General features: G+C 24.7%; 1 protein-coding gene across 2 annotated transcripts in view; it reads left to right on the forward strand.

Moving 5' to 3' along the window:
* The first annotated feature begins 526 nt into the window (after positions 1 to 526).
* Positions 527 to 22836, forward strand: part of LOC112595402 (sentrin-specific protease 6-like) — a 41532-nt gene continuing 19222 nt past the window's right edge. Inside the window, exons 1-2 of one of the 2 annotated variants that reach the window (XM_025340586.1) lie at positions 527 to 708; positions 19993 to 20241. In XM_025340586.1, coding sequence (XP_025196371.1) covers positions 20036 to 20241 — 206 coding nt within the window. In that variant the 5' untranslated portion in view covers positions 527 to 708; positions 19993 to 20035. Of the gene's footprint in view, positions 709 to 19388; positions 19850 to 19992; positions 20242 to 22836 lie in introns of those variants that run through there. The other variant, XM_025340585.1, reaches the window with a different exon arrangement.

Raw genomic sequence — 22836 nt, forward strand, 5'->3', positions numbered from 1 at the left:
CGTGATAAGACGAATTAATTCTGCCGTATTGCTTTGCGTCTAAATTCTTGTCTATGGTGACCGTCTATGTGAATATTACGTTTAAGTTTTTTTATCGTTTTTATAATACTCGTTGGCCATCCATGCGACTTGGTGCAACAAGTGAGATTTACACCGAGCCATTGGATGCCGGTCAGTTTTCGCTGGTCTTCGAAGTGTCGTCGATTTCCGTCTATCGTTATCTATCTGTGATCACCAGCTATACGTTTAATCTCCGTATATTTTAATCGTTAATTATTCTTGTGCCGCCTGTCGCTTCTGATCCTCTTGTTTGTCAATTCCATTTCTTACCGTTTTATTATTTCGCCATCCTGTATTCTCTAATTTTCAGTTTAATTTTATTTAATTTATATAGTTTATTTTTTTGTTTTTGTATTACTTTATTGATTCAATTATTTTTGTATTCAATTATTTTTTTTATTTTTGTTACATTTTATTATTTTATTTTATTTCCTTTTATATAAATTTCAATTCTCGTGTCAATATTCTTTTCACGTTTTACTGCTGATATCATTGAACTCCGCTACAACTACACCGGTTACAGCGACACGCGTCCAATCGGATACCTCATTGAACGGTCCAATCGTGGAAGAGCTGAAGAATCAGAAGAATGTAAGAACGCGTGCTGTAAACTCGTACTGCCGTTATTTATTTAGATATTCAGTTTAGGTAATTATAATTGATTTTTATATTAATTTTTTTAGTTATATTTTAGTTTTAGTTTATGATGCTTCTAGACTCTAGAGGCTTTGATATTTTTATAAAAATAATGAATGCCGGGTAAAAACAATAACAGCAAAAAACCATTATTTTTCCGTGTATTTTTCTATCGCGTTAAAGAATAATTATTATCTTATCAATAGTACTACTGTACTGTACGATATTATTGTTATTATTTGTATTTATGTTTATACACATTATAAACATCACAGTACTGTATGGATCTATTCTTATCTACCTATTACCTATTACCTAATCACATTTCCAAACAATCCAAACTGGTAATTGGCACTAGACAACGCGTTCCATTGTTGCTAGACCACTAATCTTTAAAGATTATGAATTTATGATGTATAACTAACTATATTGGATAAAAACGATGGAATTGTTGCCTGTTAGATAAATATAATTTGAAGTGAGGTAAAAGAAGCTAAGTATGGTATAGATACAAACGTACAGAGGACTAAAAATATTAATGTCAGTCCTGATAACTATTTTCATCTCTACTACTTAAGATCCACTTTTAAAACATTAACTTTGAAGAGTCTTCTGTCCATCTTATTGGTAGCCTACAGTAGTATGTTTTTGAACTAAAAATTGAAATGACAGGATACAATTTCAAAAAATAAAAATAAATTCTAATACATGATAATATATCTCTTAAGTTCGAAAAATATTAATTAAATATTGAAGATGTTTAATTTGTTCTGTAAGATAGAACTATCTCAATTATTCAAGATGAAATTGCTACGTGTACATAAAGTTTGAATAATAAATAGGTACACATAATTTTCAATCTAACAAATAAATATTTAATGGGAATAATACTAAGGCTAATTACATATACTTATGTTATACGACCAAGAATTAAAACATGCTGACAAAATGTTAATAAATACGTGTTCACTATCAGTAGACATTAATAATAGATATTATTTATGAACATTAAAATATGAATTAGTTTATGGATGTATCATCCAGGCATCTTACAAAGTCTAGGTGCTAAGCTCAACTGTACAAGTATAGCTATACTCGAGGCTATACTAGATACTTGATATACTTGATCTGATCTTTATACTTTTAGTACTAAATATTTTATTACAATAAATCTTAACATAAATAGAATTGGGTAATATATGGTTTATCGTTAAATAAATATGTTTAAAATATAAATAAGTAGGGATCTCTAAATAACAAACTTCTTTTCTTAAATAATTGCTTCTGTCTCTATACACTTTGTAAACTTCCAACTATACAAAGTTAGAAATTAAACTATGAATCTATGAGATTTTCATCAAGCTAATTTTTGAATAATACAATAGAGCGAATGGTATTCAGTTGTGTTGTTTTGCAAAAATTTCAAACACTATTTGTATTTAATTTTTTTTCTTATCAAATTTTTTCTAGATTTAATCAAAGTAACATTTTATATATTGAATCACTACATAGATAATGATCTTGTTATCCCTAGTCAAGTTCATGATCAAAGCATCATAAAGCAGTAAAGCATGTTACACACAATTTAAATCAAGTATAGAAAATCATATCAATCCTCTAAATAAAAGACTTGTCTTGCATCAACAAATATCCTTGGTAATTCTAAACTAAAGGTTAATAAGGTGATGGTGTTGTGTCTGGCTTATTAAATAGTACCAATATATTTATTAAATAATAGTATAAACAAGTATAAAATAGTTATTTAAGAGGTATAGTTTATAATTATATTTTTGATATGTCTGTATAATATTATGTACAAAAATGTTATATGTAATAAGCTTACACTATGTTAATGGGTTGGTAACTGAACACAATGACATTTTCATAGTGAAGAAATAAAATCAATTTTTTGTTGATTTTCTATTTATTTTATTTGTCTATGTTTGTTGTAAAAGCTGCAATGTGTAAGAATATGGGACATTAAAGTAAGTATTTAGATAAATAATATATTGCATAAGTTATTTAGTTCAACAATACAATTTAAAATTAATAAAGTTATTATAATTACTGTAATAATTGTTCATAATGATATGTATAACTTTATGATAACTAAATTTTGTGTTTTAAAACTAGTTGGAAATAGATAAGCATTAATCCCTCAAATTTGTTATACAACATTTTAATTAGTCATTAAATGTATTTTAGTACATTTATGTATTTTATTACTATGTTTAAGTCAAAATTGGCTTAAGATAAATTTAATTAAGAAAATGTATTATTGTTAAATCAATTTATAAAATCTATTAGCATTAGACAGTACTGTATTTAAATAACTGCTAAGGTATAATACCTAATTTTATTGTATAATATCTACAATGTGAAACCAAAAGAATCAAAAGATTTAAATAACTATGTAATAAAAAATTTAGTATCTATTAATAGTGATTTTTAAATATTTTTAAGGAAGGATTACTAAAAATAAAAGTAGATAAAGCTAGTATAGGTAGTAATTTTTAATAAAATTAACTTAAGCTGTTATATTGTTATTCAAAAAAAATAATAGTCCCAAGTATGTAAAAATATTAAAATTATAATATTCTTTAGTATTTATTCCTTAAAACAATTTTTCTCAAATTATTTCCAGTTATAATAGTGAAGTATTCAAGATTTTTAAAGAAATTGAGTGAATCATATTGGTTCAAAATCGATTGTTCAAGAAGTTTGAAGTGTGATATATCATCAGACATAACTATTACAAATCAATGCATCAATACATAATTTTAGTATAAAAATCTGAATGAAAAATAATACAACAATATAAATTGTTAACATTAATTTACATTTTAAATAAAATATAATAAACACTAGGTACTGTAATGCTTCATTAAATACATTATTTCCAATAATTTATCATCAAATGTGTACTCAATCCAGATTCTCCACGACTTTTATCTAGTGAAAATGGAACATATAACTGATCAAATCTCTGTACCTATTTGTAATAAATAATCCAACTCTATTTTTCTGTTATATCAATATCTAAATATTCAAGCTTATCTGTTGGTTTTTTTTTAATTTTTAATTTTTTAATTGTTGTGGATAATATACTTTATATTTTAATTGTTCCATTTTTTGTAACACATACTCTATATTTGATATTGAAGTTTCCATCTTAAAATCTACAAAAAAATTATTAATACTGGTAGGTCGCCGTGGTAATTATTTGGTGAAAATATTTTTCAAAACTCTTTTGCACAATAGAAATACTATGCATAATTTATTATCTGATTGATATTCTAAAAAAAATCTGGTTGAAATGTTGAACATATTTCACGGACTTAAATACCGTAGGAGAGAATTATGAATTAACCATTTTGTACCTTTTAGAAGTATAAAGTCATATGTTTAATTTTCAATTTTTTCATGAAAATTAATGTATTAAAACCTGTAAAAAATTATTGTTTGTAACTTTTTTTTACATATATTTTGAAAAACTACATCAACGATTTTCAATAATGAAAAATTAAAAATTTGGACATAACTACTTCTGTCATAGAAAATTTTTAAGACTTCGATCTAATTAAAAATTTAAATTGTGTCATAAAAATAATTTTAAATATTATGAATTATTATGATAGTGCTAAAATCGTTTCAAAAACTATATAATATACATAACAAGTTATTTTTATTCAAGTTATCGGATAAAAAAAGTGAATAATATTATATATCTATTATCTAGGATATGATGAACCCTTAAATTTTGATCAAGAATGAACATAATAATATATTGGTTGACGTTACACTCACATGACATGTGTTCTCTGTGTCTTACTAAGTATGTATAACATTACAAATTTGCATTCAGTAGAATTAATTTTTTGTTAGCTTTAGTATTAGAGTGAATTAACCAATTATCAAAGTTAAAGGTAAGAACATTATGTTTTTTAGATGTAGACAATACGTGTGGGTGTAGCATCCTTTTAAGAAATGTAATACATTACTATTTGCTTAGTACCTCAATAATTAAAAGTGGACATAACCCGCATGCTACTGAAATAAATACTGAATTATTTGCAGTAGGTATAACGGTTAAATGAAAATATTCCAACGCCTGTGAGTACTGTGTAATAAACGATCAAATAGGTATCATATAATAATAACATTCATTTACTAAAAACAATAACCATAAAGCTACACATCTATAAGTTTAACGGGTTCTTTTTTTTGATCAGTTTCATACATAATCTTCTCTTTCAAAAAATGAATAATAGATAAATATTCTTTTTTTAAATTTTTTACGATCAGTAAACATTGTTTTTTTAGAATCTTTCTCATATTTTAGAATTTAGATTTAGTGCAAAGTAATGAATGTATTTTTATTTTATTTTATTTTTCTTGGTTTTGGTTATCAATTTTTTGAACAGAAAAAATACATATTATATTTTATTAGAGCAGTTTCTGGTAGAAAATCGAATCTGGTTGGTAATTTGATAAATCAAAATTAAAAATTACAGACAGTTATCAAAATAATCAGGAAAAAAAGTATTTGTGAAAACAAATTTTTTACGCAATACCAGTTTTCAAAAAAACTGATTTTGATTTTTGTACAAGCTTAAGAATGAATAAATATAAAGACTTGAAATATTATAACTAGATATAAAATAATTTTTAAAATATTTTGGCTTTTAGTGATGATATTTAAAGATATTTTAAAGTTTTTTTCGATTTATGAGTGATATAATTTTAAATAAAAAATAAAATTTGAAAGTGAAATAATAGGTTATTTTCTACGTCACTCATTTATTTATCAAAAAATATCAAAAATACAGTCACATTATTTTTATAAGAGTTTAAAGTTTCCGATTTTGAATTGTTGGTAAAAATGTTTAGACTTGGACTAGAACGTTTAATAAGTATGTCTGAAGTTCAAATTTTAATACAATTCGTCAAAATCACGAAAATTTGCTAATTATTTTGTAGTTAAATGTTTTTAAAATTTTCATGCAATTTTTTTAGACAAGGATTGAACATTTAATACAAGGTTGTTCGGGTAGTTCTTGCTGAAACCGCGGAAAATAATTAATTTTAAACTTACCTATTTATATTGCAAATATACATTGTTTCACGATAAGTCAATAACATTAATTTAAAAGTTAATAAAAATAATATATATATGTTGTAAATTTATAATATTAAAATAATTATTAATATAATAAATGCAATTTTTTCAGCAAAAACTAGTTTAAACTATCATATAATTATCGAATCAATATAAATTTATAAAAAATATAGTTGTAGCAATATAGGCTGATAGACTGTCTTCGTTCGGAATCGATTTTCGTATGCATTGATTTATTATTGAATTCAAATTTGACATGCTCATCCAATGTAATAAGAAAAGTGATCTCTATATCAATGACATATACTTACTGTACTTATAACAGAAAAGTTACTTACTTAACTTATAAAAACTTGAAAATATGAGTTATATTCTACTCAATAAAATAATCATTGTATTTAACTTTTTAAAGTATTAACTTAGATGTGTATACTATATTTATGTGACTATGTGTATTGTACATATACTAGCGGGTTACCCGTCGCGGCTTTGCCCTCGAAATTTTAATAGGTATTTATTAAAAAATAATTTATGACAACAATTTTTATTATAAAATGTCTCTATAAACTACATTTGATGTATTTCCATTCGGTGCCAAAATTACTAAACTTGTGGGCTTACTGACTTGAGTATGCCACATAAAATTTTCCATGCGAAAAAGAGCCTAAAAATGTGAGATAGAGATTCACGGCTTATAAGCGTTTACTCATTGATGTATATAAGATATAAGTATTTATAGTTTGCACGTAAAATTTTGGTTTTTTGCCGATTTCAACCCTTTAAAATCAAAATTTAAAAAAATCTTATTTAAGTGCACGATGAAATAATTATAATATTGATCTACCCTCAATATTTCAATAGTATTTTAGTAGATTCGGTTCTGCGTTAATTATGAATCAGTCTCTCAGGACAGTCGTTTATATATACGGATACATAATATATATGTTTATTATTTTGATTTTAATTCATACTTTTATAGTTTTATGACTTGGCCAATTCTTTATAGTCGTATGTGTGATATTCATAAATACATTTTTATATATTTGCATTAGGTATAACATTACTAAACTATGCGTGATAACATCTTTTATTTATCTATTTTAAACATTTTTATTTAATTGCTATTCGTTGGATAACGTTTTACAAACTAGTATACATATTACAAGTATCATTTTATTTTTATACAATTAAGAGATATTTTATAATTTTTTAATTAAATAAAATTATTTTATATTTCACTCAATAATAGTGTCATAGATGTAATTTGAAATATAAATCGCCGAAGTAACCTTCTAAATAAGTTGTAGCTCTCTAAAAATTTTAAAAAATTAAAGAAATAATGTATTTAGATACTTATTTGTTTATGTGTTTAATTTGCTAATGAAATAATGATTACATATATATTTTTTAAAACATTTAAAGATATATATACTATTACAGTTTTATATGTATAACTTATTCTTTATCACAAATTACAATATCTGAATTAGATACCAATGAATTCAATTATGAATCTTATTTTGCAAATATTGTAATTTTTGAATTTTAGGTAATTTTTGTCTGTTTTAGTTTTTTTGTAATTAATTTTTTTTATTTACTTTTTATATATTTTTATAATTGCAATAAATTGAAGTTTTTACAAACGTTGTATAAATTATTGTTATTTATTAAATTTTCTTATAAATATTTTACACGTTCTGTACTTTTGTTGTGCATTTAAATTTACTTAAAAATATTTGAATTTTACACTTTACTGAATTTTTCATATCTTTATAAAACTATAATTCTTAGGTAGTTATACTTATAGTGCATTTTATATTTATTTTTGAGTGAATTTTGAATCAAACTAATATTCACTACATTTTCCGGATTTATTGAGCGTTTTACAATGTATTTTTCAACATTTTAATAGTTTTTCAATTTACAGCCTAAACTAATAATTTGAATCAACAATGTTTGTTCAGAGTTTACAAGTTTATGTTGTTGTTATAAAATACAGATAAAATAATGTTAAAGTTTTGTAAATATAAATAATAGGTAACTTTAATAAGGTATTGTTTTGTATGAAACATGTTCCCATATTTTACTGATTAAATTAATAGAACGATAACATATCTGAAAAAATGACTAATATTTTCGATTAGTATACACGAAATCGATTTACTTAAATTTATTTTAAAATTTAAAAATTGAGAAATTATTTAATAAACGAAGTTAAAACAAATATATGAAAAATGTGAATAGATAAAAATAAATCGGTACAATACTAGGACAGGAAAAAGTATATATATCATTAACTAAAAGAGATGCTCTCAAGCATGGTATTGTTTTTGTAAACGAAACTATTTTAAGATGGTACACCTAATGAATAATAATGATAATTTTCGGCACACACCATCACATAGCTTGTACTTTTGTATTTTTCATATTTTCTTTATCAAACTCTTAGCAAACGAATCGAATTAAATTTTTTTTTAAATATTTTAAATCTATAGTTTGAAATAATTTTATATGTATTTATTGCTAATTGTCTCAAATATTAATATTTTTTCGAGATAATCCTGTCACTTCCTCGATCACCTCTCAACTTTAAACGTGTGTATAAATAAGAAATTATTGATAGTTTTTATTTAGAAAAAAAAAACAATTAATTAATACAATGTATAACCTTAAAAATATCTATAATTATATAATAATTAAACGTATAAAAAAATTTAATTATTTTCGTTTTAAGTAGAACTTTAGGAACTTTACGCTTTAATAAATAAATACATATTAGCTATGTTATTATTCTGTTTTACCTACCTTATTTAGTCGTTTGTGATTTGATGTACCTCGGATATCTAATCCCACGAGGTATACTTCTGATTGTTGAGTTGATGAATGTTGGTATATTCATACCACATAGTTACCGATGTACTTAATTTAGTTTACTACGGTATTATTAAACGCACAACAATAATAAAAGCTCTTCTGTGATAGGTACAGGATATGTGAAATCTAAACTATAATTAAACTTAGGTGTTTAGTCAGACTGAACACACAGGCTTATTATATTTATATGACAAAATCTTAATGGCGAAATACTAGTTATCTGTAGTTTGCAATGTTCGCTTTGTTGTAGTCGTTGTAGGTTACTATATGAAGCAGTTGGCAAAATATTAAATAACATATTTAATGAGTTGCGATGGCCCTGCATTCTAACGGCCATTTATCCAAAAGCCAGTGGTTCGCATTCTGTACTGTTCTATCCGTAGATATTTAATAATAATATTAATAATTGAAATGTACATTAATTGTAAATATTTAATTAATATATTACAAAAATCAACTAAGTAAATACTATTCATTATGAATGGTCTCAGCTGTCTATGCTTCAACTCTTAGAACTATGATAATAATAAATAAAAACTTTAAAATAGGTAATTATTTAAATTTATCTTTGTATAGTTAAATATATTATATATGTACTATACGTAATCGAGTTCGGTAGTAGGACTCACAACATGAACTGCGCGACCGGTCGGCGGTCGTACACACTACACTGTAGTTTTCTTTAACTGCATTTTCATTTTCATTTCCACAATGACGATCGTATTACGTTTGGGAATCAATGAAATGCAGAATGCAAGTCCATCGCAGCTCGTTTATAATATCTTTGTTTTTTTTTTTTTTTATTGGACCTTGAAATTTACTACAGTTAAGATAAATTGTATCTATATAATAGAATATTTTGCTATTCTGATGCATGGTTTCTTGCGGCGTGACATTTGTAGAACCAATTTGGTACCTATTACTACACATTAGGCAGTCTGTCTTTATGTCCTACAATTTCACAATATATTATTGTATAAAAAGTAAAAGCTTAAATTCGTATCCGTCACAGTTGTTACGTTACTTACTAAGAATACTTCACAAAGCAACCTGCCAATGGCGATGCTTTAGTTCAAGTCTGGGAGAAAAAGTTGAAAATAAAAATAAATCAATTATAATTACGAGTTATAATTACAATATTAATTAGAAAATAACACGCCAAAAATAAATTAACCATAAGTTAAAGATCAATTATGATGACGAGTCTGTGACGTCAAAACTATGAGTTGATAACTATTTTAATAAATAAAATAAAATATAAATATGAATGGGGATATAAGTCTCATAAATTATAATAGTCATAACTTAAAACGCAAATAAATATACAATGATAACCCACATCCGTTTTTCAATTTCCCTTGATCACCGCATTAGCCAGAGAGACAAGTTCGATAATGTCTTATAGGTATTTAATTTATATTGTGTATTTGATTGTTTTTGGGATTGACCTTTTTTTTTTTTTCCAGTAAATCGACGACCGAGAGGGTACCGCTTTCGCATTACTTCCTCCCTGCCGCCATCGTTTATTTGAAATCAAATAAATACACATTTATGTGAAGTGAGACGAGGTCAATCTCTCCGACTTCACTTCTTACACGGGTTAACAATAAATTGCCTTATCTTGTAAAAATATGAGTATACAATAAGGCGAGGCCAATCTCCCCGAATTACTGCTTACATGGGTTTAACAAATTGCCTTATCCAATAACATGAGCAACACAACAATAACGATATATATTGAATCACTGGGTTTACTAGCTCGGGAAACTTGACTTTTAAGGTTTTAACTAGTCTATTCATACGAAAACTTTTACACAAAAAAAAAAGCAATTTATAAATATTATTACATTAAAATTTGTAAAAAAAAATATTTAATTTAAATATAATAAAATAAAGTTATTTGTCCGTATTCTAAGTTGGTATTAAGTTTTATTAAGATAAATGTCTGATTGTCTTTTTTGACACTGCAATCGGCAGGCTGTTTTAGTAGATTGTAATAATTCGAAAAGGGCTTTATATATTAGGTATATAGTATTATGTGTTACCTTTTTCTTCTTTCTGACAATGTTTTCTCTATTGATATTTTGAAGGTAACCAGTATGCGTTAAAAAATTACAACACTTATTTTATTTGATTAAACTTTTAACTTTATTACAAAACTTTTTAATACATGATATATTTTTAATTTTTACTGTTAACAATCTTCAATGCTTATGTCTCCTTGTATATACGATCTGCGTATTCTTTTACTCTCGCTTGTGATCGTCAAAGAGACAATAAGGACACTGTGTATGTGACCGGCGGTGACCGGCCTTTTTATAATAATATTCTGTGTGTTTTATTTATTGTTCTTATGATCCGACTATAGGTCATTTTATTATATTGTAATTAAATATTTAATTTTTGTTATACATGATTATATTAATAAATGACTTATAGCTAAAGGTCATAATTATTTATTTATTTTATTATACAGTATATAAATATTTAATTATGATTGCTTGGAAGCACATCATTATATCCACCTTAGCCTTTTTGTGATGTGTCCTTGCATCATAACATATAAATCTAAATATGAATTTATACAATTAAGATTAATAATGTATATTGAAATAATACATTTTTTTTTTTTTATGTGTACATTTATAATATAAAATTGAGATTAATGGATATAATATAATAAAGCATAATAATGATACTATTAATATGGATTAATTACATTTTTTTTTTTTACATTTATAATATATAATGTAGTGATTATGTTCAAAGTTGATTATATTTCTTGAATTCATGCATATATGGCTATTTAATTGGATTTTGATTTGTTTATATGGATAATTTTCTGGTGTTTGAGTATAGGTTCTTTTGTTTTGAGTTTTTGATTGATTTATTGACTGTGCCTTGTGAAATGCGATTTTGATTAAAAATTGATGATGGTAGATTTTGTTGTTCTTGTTGTTGTCTTGTGTTGTGCATAATGAAATGAGTGATGCTTGTAAATATTTTTAATAAGCTAGATATAAATTCACCAAATATAGTAAACCAGTTGTTGAAACATTTTCATAGTATTATAGATGTAAATTTCTGCTGTTATTAAATGTTAAATACTTTTGTGCACTCATGTCCATTATAGTCATATGCAATAAAACCATAAGCCATGTGAAGTTGTAAGAGAGTAGGTGAATGTATGAAGTCCATTATGATTATGTTGAAGGTTGATTATAACATTTTTGTCTTATAACTTATAAATATATATATATGTATATGTATAGTAAGATACAATGGTTGCTTAAATAAACATTATACAATATGAGTAGTTTTAAAATTTAATAGGTACTAATAAATAGTTCTAATGGTTTTTTTTTTTTTTGCTAATTTTAATGAATATAATATGACGTTTTTATATTTTTTTACTTAAAAACATTTTTCGTGATAATCAATCACTATTAATATATTTTTCTCATTATGTATGTTTTATTTAAATTTTTTTTTTTTTCTAACATATATTTATTTTATATTTGTATCGAATAATATCTTTTAAATCATTTTTAATATTTATTATTTTTTACCTTTTTTTTTTAAAATATTTATCAATTTTATTTTTGCGTCTTTAGAATTTAGGCTATTACTCAAATCATTTGTATAATTTTTCATTTATGCGATTTAACACTACATTATTTTAATATTATTTAATACCTATGTATATTTCTTTATTATTTATTTATATTTATGGATTCAAAAATTTTTGTATACAATTATTTGTATTATTTTGAGATTTAATTTAATTAAACATATCCATTATGTATATAATTAATATTAAAAGATTACATATAATTAGTATTTTAATTATATAATTATATTTATAAGAGATAACTAGACTCTTTTTCTTTTTATTATTCGAATTATGTCATTGTTAAACATTTTTTTTTTTTATTTATTTGATACTTATATATATTTATTTAAGTAGATTATTTTTTTAACATATTTGTTATTATTGGATGAATAATATTCGCATCAAGTAATTTATCTAATTGTATTTTTAATTCTTCTCATTGTTGTGGGGAGATCCTGTGAGGTGCATTGAATTTTGGATCCGTATAATTTGGTTTTAATTTTATTTCGCAAGGATCTACATTAGCACATTTTATATGAGAAGTGTCAGTCGTAAAGAGATGTATAAAATTTTTTTAATAACTCAACTACTTCCTTATGTTGATATTTGTCGAGATGTTGGGATATATTTATTATGGTTCCCTCACTATCCATAAGTATTTCTTTGTCATTGTTCGAAATTGTGTTTGATGTTTTTATGTTAATTTTTATTGATTCAATGTTATTATTATTATCTAGAGGTTTTTGGGTGTCTATAAAATCATTTGGAAGTGTATTATCGATATTATTAATTTATTAATTGACGGTACTTTGTTCGACAATTTATCAGTTCTTGTCCCTGGGATCCAATGCGTGTTTTTATCTACATTATACAAAACGATTATAGCCTTATTGTTATAATTTTTCTTTTGATAGATAATTGCAGTTTTATTAGTGTCATTGTAAATATAAGTGTCGTGATTAAAATAATCAGTTATTACGGCTAATTCGTCATCGGACATCCAATAATTAGGCAACTGTGTAATATTCAATATTAGTAAGATATCTGCTATAGAAGTAATTTTATTTAATTTGTTATCATTTAAAGCATTACATACAGCATAAATGTTACAGTTACCATCTCCTGTGACATTTTCTCCGGGTTTATAGTTTTTAAAAATTGATTTTATTTTATTATCATCTTTTATATTAAAGTCCATATTATAATCGTCATTTCTTTTAATTATGTTACTCATATTATTATTATTACTTTTATCATTTTTTGTATTATTATTGGGTGATTTTATTTTATCCTTGAAACCATCGTCAATATTATTTAATTTTTTAATTATTTTATGAGTGTGGTAATAGTTAGATTTTAAATGTATAACCTTTTAATGTTCTTGAGTTTTCCAATTATTAGTTATATGTGTTTTATCTTTATGACAAATGAGAAGATCGATATTTGTATTTAGGAATTCTGTAAAAATTGATTGTTTGATAATTGCCCAATTACATTTATCTAAACCTGAGGCAATTGTAGGAATAGCAATTTTAAAATCATGTAATTTTTGCATTGATTTTTTTAAAGTTTGAATAGCAATAGTTTTATGTCATCGTACTTAGATTTATGAAAATATTTTTGTTTTGTTATTAGGTGATAAATTATTTTATTTCCTAATTTTATTGGAATTGCATCGCCGATCTGGGGTTTTAATTTTTTAAGTTGAGTCGTTGTGTTTCCAAATATTATTTTTATTCTAGAGGCTATTCCTCTAGAAATTTTTGAATCTGCAGATATACAATGAGCAATTGAATGGTCAGAGTCTACAAGAAATATGTCAGCTACTTCCTCTCTAATATTATTGATATTTGTTTTAGATATATTAGTGTAAGTTTGTATTGTGATTGAATCATTCAATATTAAAGTGTTACTATGAAAGTCGATGATAGCCTTATTATTGTGTAAAAAATTATTTCTTATTATTATATGACATGTTAAATTTTTGACAATAAATACTGATGTTTCAAACTCATGAGATAATCGATTTTTAGTTTAATTATTGTATATAGAGCCATAAACAGTACAGTTAATGGAATATTGTTTGGGACTGATAAAGTGATGTTTTCTTTAATTATTTTATTTTCGGGGGAACAAGCGTGTGTCTGATACAACAAATATTGGCTCCTGTATCAATAGTTATTGGTGTATAAATATCATTAAGTTTTGCCCGAATAAATAAAAGTACAGAAATATGATTGATTTTGTGAGTAATTGCTGGTTTTTTAACTGACAATGAAGGGTAACAGTGAGTGTCAGAAAAACTGTTTAACCTATTTATTACTTTTTTTTGAATCGAAAATTGTTTATACATTTGTGCTGAATGTCCTATCATACCGCATAGTTGACAACTAATTTGGTTATTTTTGAATCGACAATTTTTTGTAGAATGATTGTTTCTCGAACAAATTGTACATTGCATTTTATTATTGTTATCGAAAGTATTTTTGTTTTTAAAATAGCAAAATTCCGTGGTATTATTATTTTTGAAGCATATTAAAATTTTATAGTGAAAAATCTTGTCGAACAAAACCAGAAATATATAATGTACCATTATTGTAAACTTATACTAATAGATATTTTAGTATTTAGAAGATTTAAGACAAAAAAACTCTATGTCCCATGATTAAATAAAAATTGTTTCTCATTTGTTAAATATGTATACAAAGCGTTGTATTAATACTGTAATAAAAAAAATATATCTATATAAAAAAAAAGTAAAAGATTTAAACGCCTATTATTTATAAATAACTATGTTTCTTATTTGATTTTATTAAAAAAATATATTAATATCACAATCTTAATAGGTTTTATTATTACTTAAATTATCATTTGTTATGTACAATAGAAATTTTTAAAATGTTTCAAAATTTTTGGCTTAATTTTAAGCTATTCGCTTTAATATTTTTTAATTCAATTAGTTTTTTCTTATTAAATGTAGAATTTTTATTTCCTTTTATTGTTGTCCATACCTCGCATGCGTATACATAACAATACCTAGAGTGTATTTCTAACAGAATCCAACCATAAATAGCATTTGAAGATTTTGGTTTTCCAAGCAAACTTATAAAATTAATTAAAAACCGTTACTCACACACCTTCTATAAAATAATTAATTAGAAGTTTTTTTTAAAGTTAGAAAGGGGCTAAGTCACTGTTCCTCGCATTTTTCAACTTGACTCTAAAAAGAGTAATAAGGGAAACACTAAACAATAAGGAAATTAACGTAATCGGAAACATATTTAGCATATACAGATGACATCGTCATTCTTGAAGAATTTAAAATAGATTTTATATAAAGCACAATTTGATTATTAAAAAAAAATGAAACTTATAATAAATGAAAATATATTAAAATACATGTTTATTACGAAAACGCCGGCAGTTGTGAAAAACTTCAGAATATTACTTATTCAAAGAGGATAAAAATTTCAAATATTTGGGGGGGTTAATATAAACCAAAGAAATAACGTGCATAACGAAATAAGGTCGAGATTCGTTTCATCAAATAAAGGATGTCTGACCAAGAGAAATTTTAATTTTGAAAACTGTATTTATATTAGTCTAATAGCCCGGTCAATGCAGTAAAAATAGCCATCTAATTACTCTTTAACTGTATATGATTTAGTATATATATAGCTACTTTTTTTAAAAGAACAAAGGAAGCGTGTTGCAATGTAACTCTTAATAATTTAATATATATCAATATACAATCAAATATGTTACCTATAGAAATTTAAGAATGTTTAAAATACATTAACACATTTTTTTCAATGTTAGAATTTCGACAATCTTTGAATATTATTTTGTTGTTAATATTTTAAATTTTAATAGCTATAATCAACTTGAAAATGGAACAAAATTGTCTACATAAAATTATCTACTATAATTATCTGTCATCTGAACTATAGATTAACACCTATGCATTTAATTAGAAAAAAATAAAAGTAAATTGATCCAGTGTTTACTATAATGGAAAATAAATTACAATTTATGATTATTAAAAATTATTTTTATTATCATGTCATAATATTAGGTATATATTGCATTTATATTATATAATGTATAGTTAGGGAGGTAAGAATATTATGCTGATAGAATATTTTTGGCAGATCGTTGTCACATATTTCAGGGCATTCCCATGTTTGTATATTTGATATTGCATAAACATAATTATAATTTAAAAAAAAAAAAGATACAATAACAAATAACTCATTAAACTATAGCTGGTTAGTAAAAATTAAATTAAGATTAAATTGCTTTAATACCATTTATCATCATTATTCTAATTGAAGTTAAGTAAATTTATAGTCTAGGTTGTATTTTTAATTATATTATATATTTTTAAACAGTTTTCAATCCAAATGGACTTAATGGACTTTCATTTTATTGCAAATTAGCATTGTATTTTTCTGTTGATTGTTCAATTAAAAAAAAGATTTTTGAATTCTATAGATGAATACAATTATTTTTAATACATTTTAATTGATAAATGAACAATATTAAGTTTATAAACACCTAGTAATTATTAAAATGTTAGTAAGTTTATTTTTCTGTACATTAGTTGCATATAACTTATCATTACACTGCATTTATTTGAAAATACATTAAGTTTAAATATTTTGATACATAACAATATAACAAAATACTGATGATTAATAGTAAATCAGAGAATTTTTAAAATTTAAATAAAAATCACAAATAAACAAATACAAATTAGATAATTTTATTAAGTTTCAACTAACCAATCTTTAATATTGGCTATTTTATGATTTATCAAATTAAATACATAATACATATCATATAGGCACATAAAAATCCTTCATGCTTTTTATTATTATAACTGACCAAGGACTTGAACTTTAGATAGTGTTAAACTTAGGACAGACATAAAATTAGAATATGAAATCTAATTCTCTATTATTAAGAACTATCATTAATTAAAAATTAAGGGTTTAATGAAGTAATATTTATTGGATAAACTTATTTGAAATTAAGAATCTTTTAATAGTTCTAAAACCTATTATTTTAATGAGGAATGTGTGGATTTAAGAGAAAATATTTAAACTTAAGATAATATAAGTATGATAATATGTAGTTAAGGGTGCACAAAAACCACAGATATAGATGCTTATAATTGTGCAAGAATTAAATCTTTTTTCCCCTCATGTTATATTTAAATATTTAAAAACCAAGTTTACTTGTATCATACCATCAATTTGAATTTTGAACTTACAGAGATGAATTAAGTATAAATTACTTATCCATCACACATTGCTCCTGCTATATAAATCTTCCTTGTTTGTAGATATTCTATAATTAATGCAATTATTATCCTAGTATTTTTTTCCTTTAGTATCTGTTTGAAATTTATCAAAAATACTATAAAATTACCATAACTACTTCCGTGTAATCTGTTAGATAACATGACCTTATATAGTTAAATAATATTTTAATATTAATATATAATAATTATTGACATTTTACCATTATGGGCTTAAAGCTTAAATGCTTAATACATTTTTCTATATTTTGTGATGACCATTATAACTAAAATAGTTTACACAAAACAAACAATAATAAGATTTTCCACAAAATTAATAAATATAAAAACAATTTTATTTTCTGTACTATTGTGTAAAATTATAACCACAGTCCATAGATAATAATAATTATTTTAATAAATCAGAATACCAACTACTTAGTCATCTGGCTTTTACATACCACTATCACCAAGTCATTCACCACATATTACAGTTTGGGAACCTCTGTTGTAGCTGGTAAATAAAAAAAAAACCCACAAAAATAAAAACCAGATTTGTCATTTTTAATAATGTGTTTCTAATTTAAATTAATACTATTTGTAATTACAATTATATTTATCTAAAGTTGAATTTGATTAAATATATAAAAAAACTGTTTATTTTTTTTGTTATTTTATACTTTTATTTGGAATAGTTTTTTTTTTTTTGAGAAAGCTTAGTTTAGGTATGTTTTGTGAGTGTGTGTATATGATTTCAAACTTAAACCCCTGAATAATAAAATATGTAAAAAGGATTGATATTTAGAAGTTATTTAATAATAAAATTAATTTTAATTAGCATTGACAAATTTTTTACTACAGTTTCCCATCATAGATATATAATAAAATAATATTATATTATATCTATAATCTATATAATGTGTTTTCCATATAACATATTTGAGCACCTACTAATAACAATTTAATTTTATGTATTTTATTATTTTTATTGTACTTGTTTAATTTGTTTTATATGTATAATCTTAGCTAAAAAGTTTCATAGCTAAATAATGATTCATAATTTATTGTATTTACATCAGGGTGTAATGTTTATGCATTCTAGACTCTTATTTCTTTAAAAAAGTTTAAAAGAAAATAATGTTTAATCAATGTCATCTACCAATCATATTCTATTAGTAACTGTTTTATTATACTGTTTTTATTCACTTGAGCACGGATTTTTGATTAATGTGATGTTCTGACAGTGTGATTAGGTCATATGCGCGTAATAGATAAATAGTAGCAGTTATTGTTTGCAATCATGATATTTTTACAGTGATTTCTTTCATTATCATGGTAACACACGCATAGTGTAGGTGATAAATATTTTTCACAGTTAAACATCACTAGATCGTATAGAACATTTAAAAAATTGAAGAAAAAATAGCTCGACGTGGTATTGTACGTATTTGTTTTTCAGTAAAATAACTAATAAGTGATAAAATAACATTATTTATTATAAATTATAATATATTGGATAATTGAGACAGAACAACGATGTAGTAACATAAAATGTTGCATTAGTCTCTTAGTAGTTGGAAGTACTTCAACAGGTACGATGACGAATAAACCGAACCGTGTTTCTAGACGTGCGTCCATTATTCCTCCAACGAACGTGCGGCATCCTCGCATACTGTGATAATAGATATCACTATAACAGGCTCGCTTGTTAAACCTCCATACGGTTCTCACGGGCCGCCCCCCTAACCAAAAAACAGATTCGGCGCCGTTCGTGTTCGCCGTCAGTCGACACTGACGCAGAAACATACTGTTGTCGTCTTGTCGTTCTGTCTGTTGTCAGTTTTCGGTTTGTAGTCGTCCACCATTGTACGCCCCTACGCCGCCGTTGTTGTTATAATAATAATAATAATAATAATAAATATTATTTTATCGCACTGTTGACTATTGTATTTTATGAGCGTTCCGCCGGTAGACGCATTTCTTTCCGTTGCTGCGTGCACACGCACCTTGATATTTCCGAACAACTCCGTGGATCCTTGATTGTCGTTGTTGTTTTCGAAGACTCGCACTCCTTAGCAGTAGCCTACGCTGATGATTGCGTCCTCGTCTGCTAAGTCTCCTCTCTCGATTCACTGTCGCGTGTGTAGCCCTATCGCGTAGGATGCGCCCTTAAATATGTAAATCGTCCGTTGTGTCGGACATGCGTCAAATCGTAATATGAGCAACACCAGACTTGATCATAAAGGTAAATAAAGTCTATGCAAATCTCTTTGTGATCGTATACACGTTGTTATTGTTTTTACTGCTGTTCTCGTTGTTATTGTTTTTACTGTTGTTCTCGTTGTTCTAGTGTCAAAACTCATGCTTTTTCGTTTTGCTCTTTTTCAGTTGACGAAAGTGCTATCATCAATTTTGGTAACATCTATTTACCATGTTCACGGTGGGAGTGAAAGGCGGTGGCAGTCCATGGGTAGTTTGCAATCTAGATCAATTGATTGAAATTTTCCCTTCAGCAACTTTAAGCGTTACATTCGACGAGTTGAGGGAAACATTTAAACCAAAATTACCACCAGGTGCTGATCTTAAAGACTACTGTGGAGCTATCTTATTAAGCCTTATGGATCCGGTCACCAAAAAGTGAGCATCTTATAGCATTAAGTACCTATTTTTACTTATGGTTTTTATAATACCTACTATTATTTTTTCTTGCAATTTGAGTTTCATTTAAGTATTTTGTTGTTAAACAACAATTATTATATTTACTTGATTAAGTAGGTAATCATTATAATTATCCATTAAATGGCAATTATAGTTTATTATGTTTTGCTGTTTCATACTGATATTGTTAATATTTTATTTGTGTAACTTGTTACTACTGATCTTTTAATAATTACTTGAAAAGTATTTTTAATTTTTATCAATTCATAATAATAAAGTAATAATATTATGATAAAAACTGCTAAGTATATTATCCATCTTTTATGATAGAAATATACAATATATAGTTTACGTACAGGGTTGATCTTAAAATCAATAAATGATAATGTGTAGTTATTATTTATTATTGAGAATAGATTTAAAAGAACACCTAAATATTCAAAATACCAATTATTAAATGTGCAATGCAAATTATATAATTTACATGAAAAAATGTTACTTATATTATTTGTGTATGGGAATTTAACATAAAATACTTATTATTTCAGAAAACATGAAGATTTTAAAATAGTTTTATTTACAATAACAGCATATATTATTCATTTTGTATTCTGAAATTATATTATTGAGAGTATTCTGTTCTATCAATTTGATTTTTAACTATTAAAGTATTTAAAATAACGTAAATAGTTTTTGAAATAATGAGTGTCTTATGTTAAATGAATCATTGATTTAAATAAAAGAGAAGCCAAATCTTTTTTGATAAAGTTATACTGAGAATATATTTAGAAAATTATAAAAATGTATATGGCCTCTGGGATTTATCAAGGGGAAGGGTATTCAATGTATATTAAAGGCAAAAAAAAAGAAAAGATATCTGTTCTAAACTGTCTGTGATTGATATTTTTAATCGTAGTGTATATTATATTTTGTTTATATAATAATAAACATATTTTTAACTTTTTTAATTATTTTATTACAAAAATATGAAAATATTAGTACCTATATCCGTTCTATAACTGAACATTTTTACATAAATTCATTAGGTAAGGCATTTAAGGAGATAGAGTTTTAAAAATATAAAAATATTAGATTATTTAATTATATTAAAGTTTATGCTTATTTAATAGTTTTTTAATTTCTACTCATTGAAATTAATTTAGACAAATTTGTATAACAGGAACTCAAGATTTTAGTAGTAAGGTAAAAATTTGAAAAAAATTTTACAATTACTGCATGTTTAATCTTAAATCTACTACTTAGTATCTCAGCCAGACAACCTTGAACTTAATTAGTATTTTTGAATTAGCTAAGGAGCTATTAAAATATAGTTTTTGGGTAAATTTTTAAATTTTGACATTAAATGTGTTGTACATTTTGGTTTTTTTTTTAAAATAACATCCAATTTTTGACTCTAGGATGCTGGATTTGAATAAATCTTAAGTTTTAAAATAATTTTTATTTTTAAACATCAACTTACACTAATTTAAATTTAAGATCATCCCACCAATATCTTAAGTCTAGTAAATTTTAGATCTGATACTTTAAATATATATTATAGTCCTTATACAATTATGTCCTGTTATTTGATTCATACTTAAGAGTGTTCTTTTTGTTAAGTCTACATCTTATTTTAGACAGAAGTGTGAGAAAAACACTTATGTATAGCCGCAAGTAAAGCTTATCTACATAAACTAATTTTAGTTGATGAAATTTATACTTAATATTATTTTATTTAAGTTTTTATTTATTTAAAAATTATTATAAACAATATTTTAATTCTACAATGGATTTTAGTAAAACCTATTAAGGTATCAATAAATTGTGTGTCATTAAAACTTTTTGCCGACAAATTAAATGAAAACAAAGTAAATTTATTTCTTTGTATTTTGTTTTCATATATTTGATTTTTTATATATAAACGAGACTGTTCTGAGTGACTGATTCATAATCAACCTAGAGCAGAATTTATTAAAGTTATTGATTTGACATTTTGAGGGTAAATTAATATAATTATTTCATCGTATACTAAGAAAGGGTTTTTAAAATTTTTGATTTTAAGGGGTTGAAATCAGCAAAAAACAAAATTTTATGTGTTAACAGTATACTAATATACAGTGTGTAAACGGTAATCAAGAACATTCAATATCTTTGCGTAGAGACCTGATATTTGAATTCTGTTTTTTTGGTGTTTGACATAAAATACACATTTTATGTCTTCAATTTTATAGCAAATATACGCGCATCTAGTCAACTTTTTAATGCAACCTGCTTTAACCACTAATTATTTTTGCCTATTTTTAATGAATTTTGTAGTGGAATCAACTTTCAAGTCAAAATTGACCAAGTTACACAATTCAAAAATTAGAAAAATTGATTTTCAGCTTTTAATTGAACTCTGGAATATAATATAGGATTGTTAAAGTTGACATTTTATAACTATTTATTAGCGGTGATAATGTCGTTATTTCTAATTACTAGACATAATTTTCTCTTTGGTTGTGTAATAAATCATAACTTATTATTTCAGAAAAGCATTAAATTAGTATATAACAATGCAGCCAGCCAACTTCC

This window comes from Melanaphis sacchari, unplaced genomic scaffold (assembly GCF_002803265.2).
Source record: "Melanaphis sacchari strain LSU unplaced genomic scaffold, SCAv2.0 Contig27_pilon_pilon, whole genome shotgun sequence".
Lineage (NCBI taxonomy): Eukaryota > Metazoa > Arthropoda > Insecta > Hemiptera > Aphididae > Melanaphis > Melanaphis sacchari.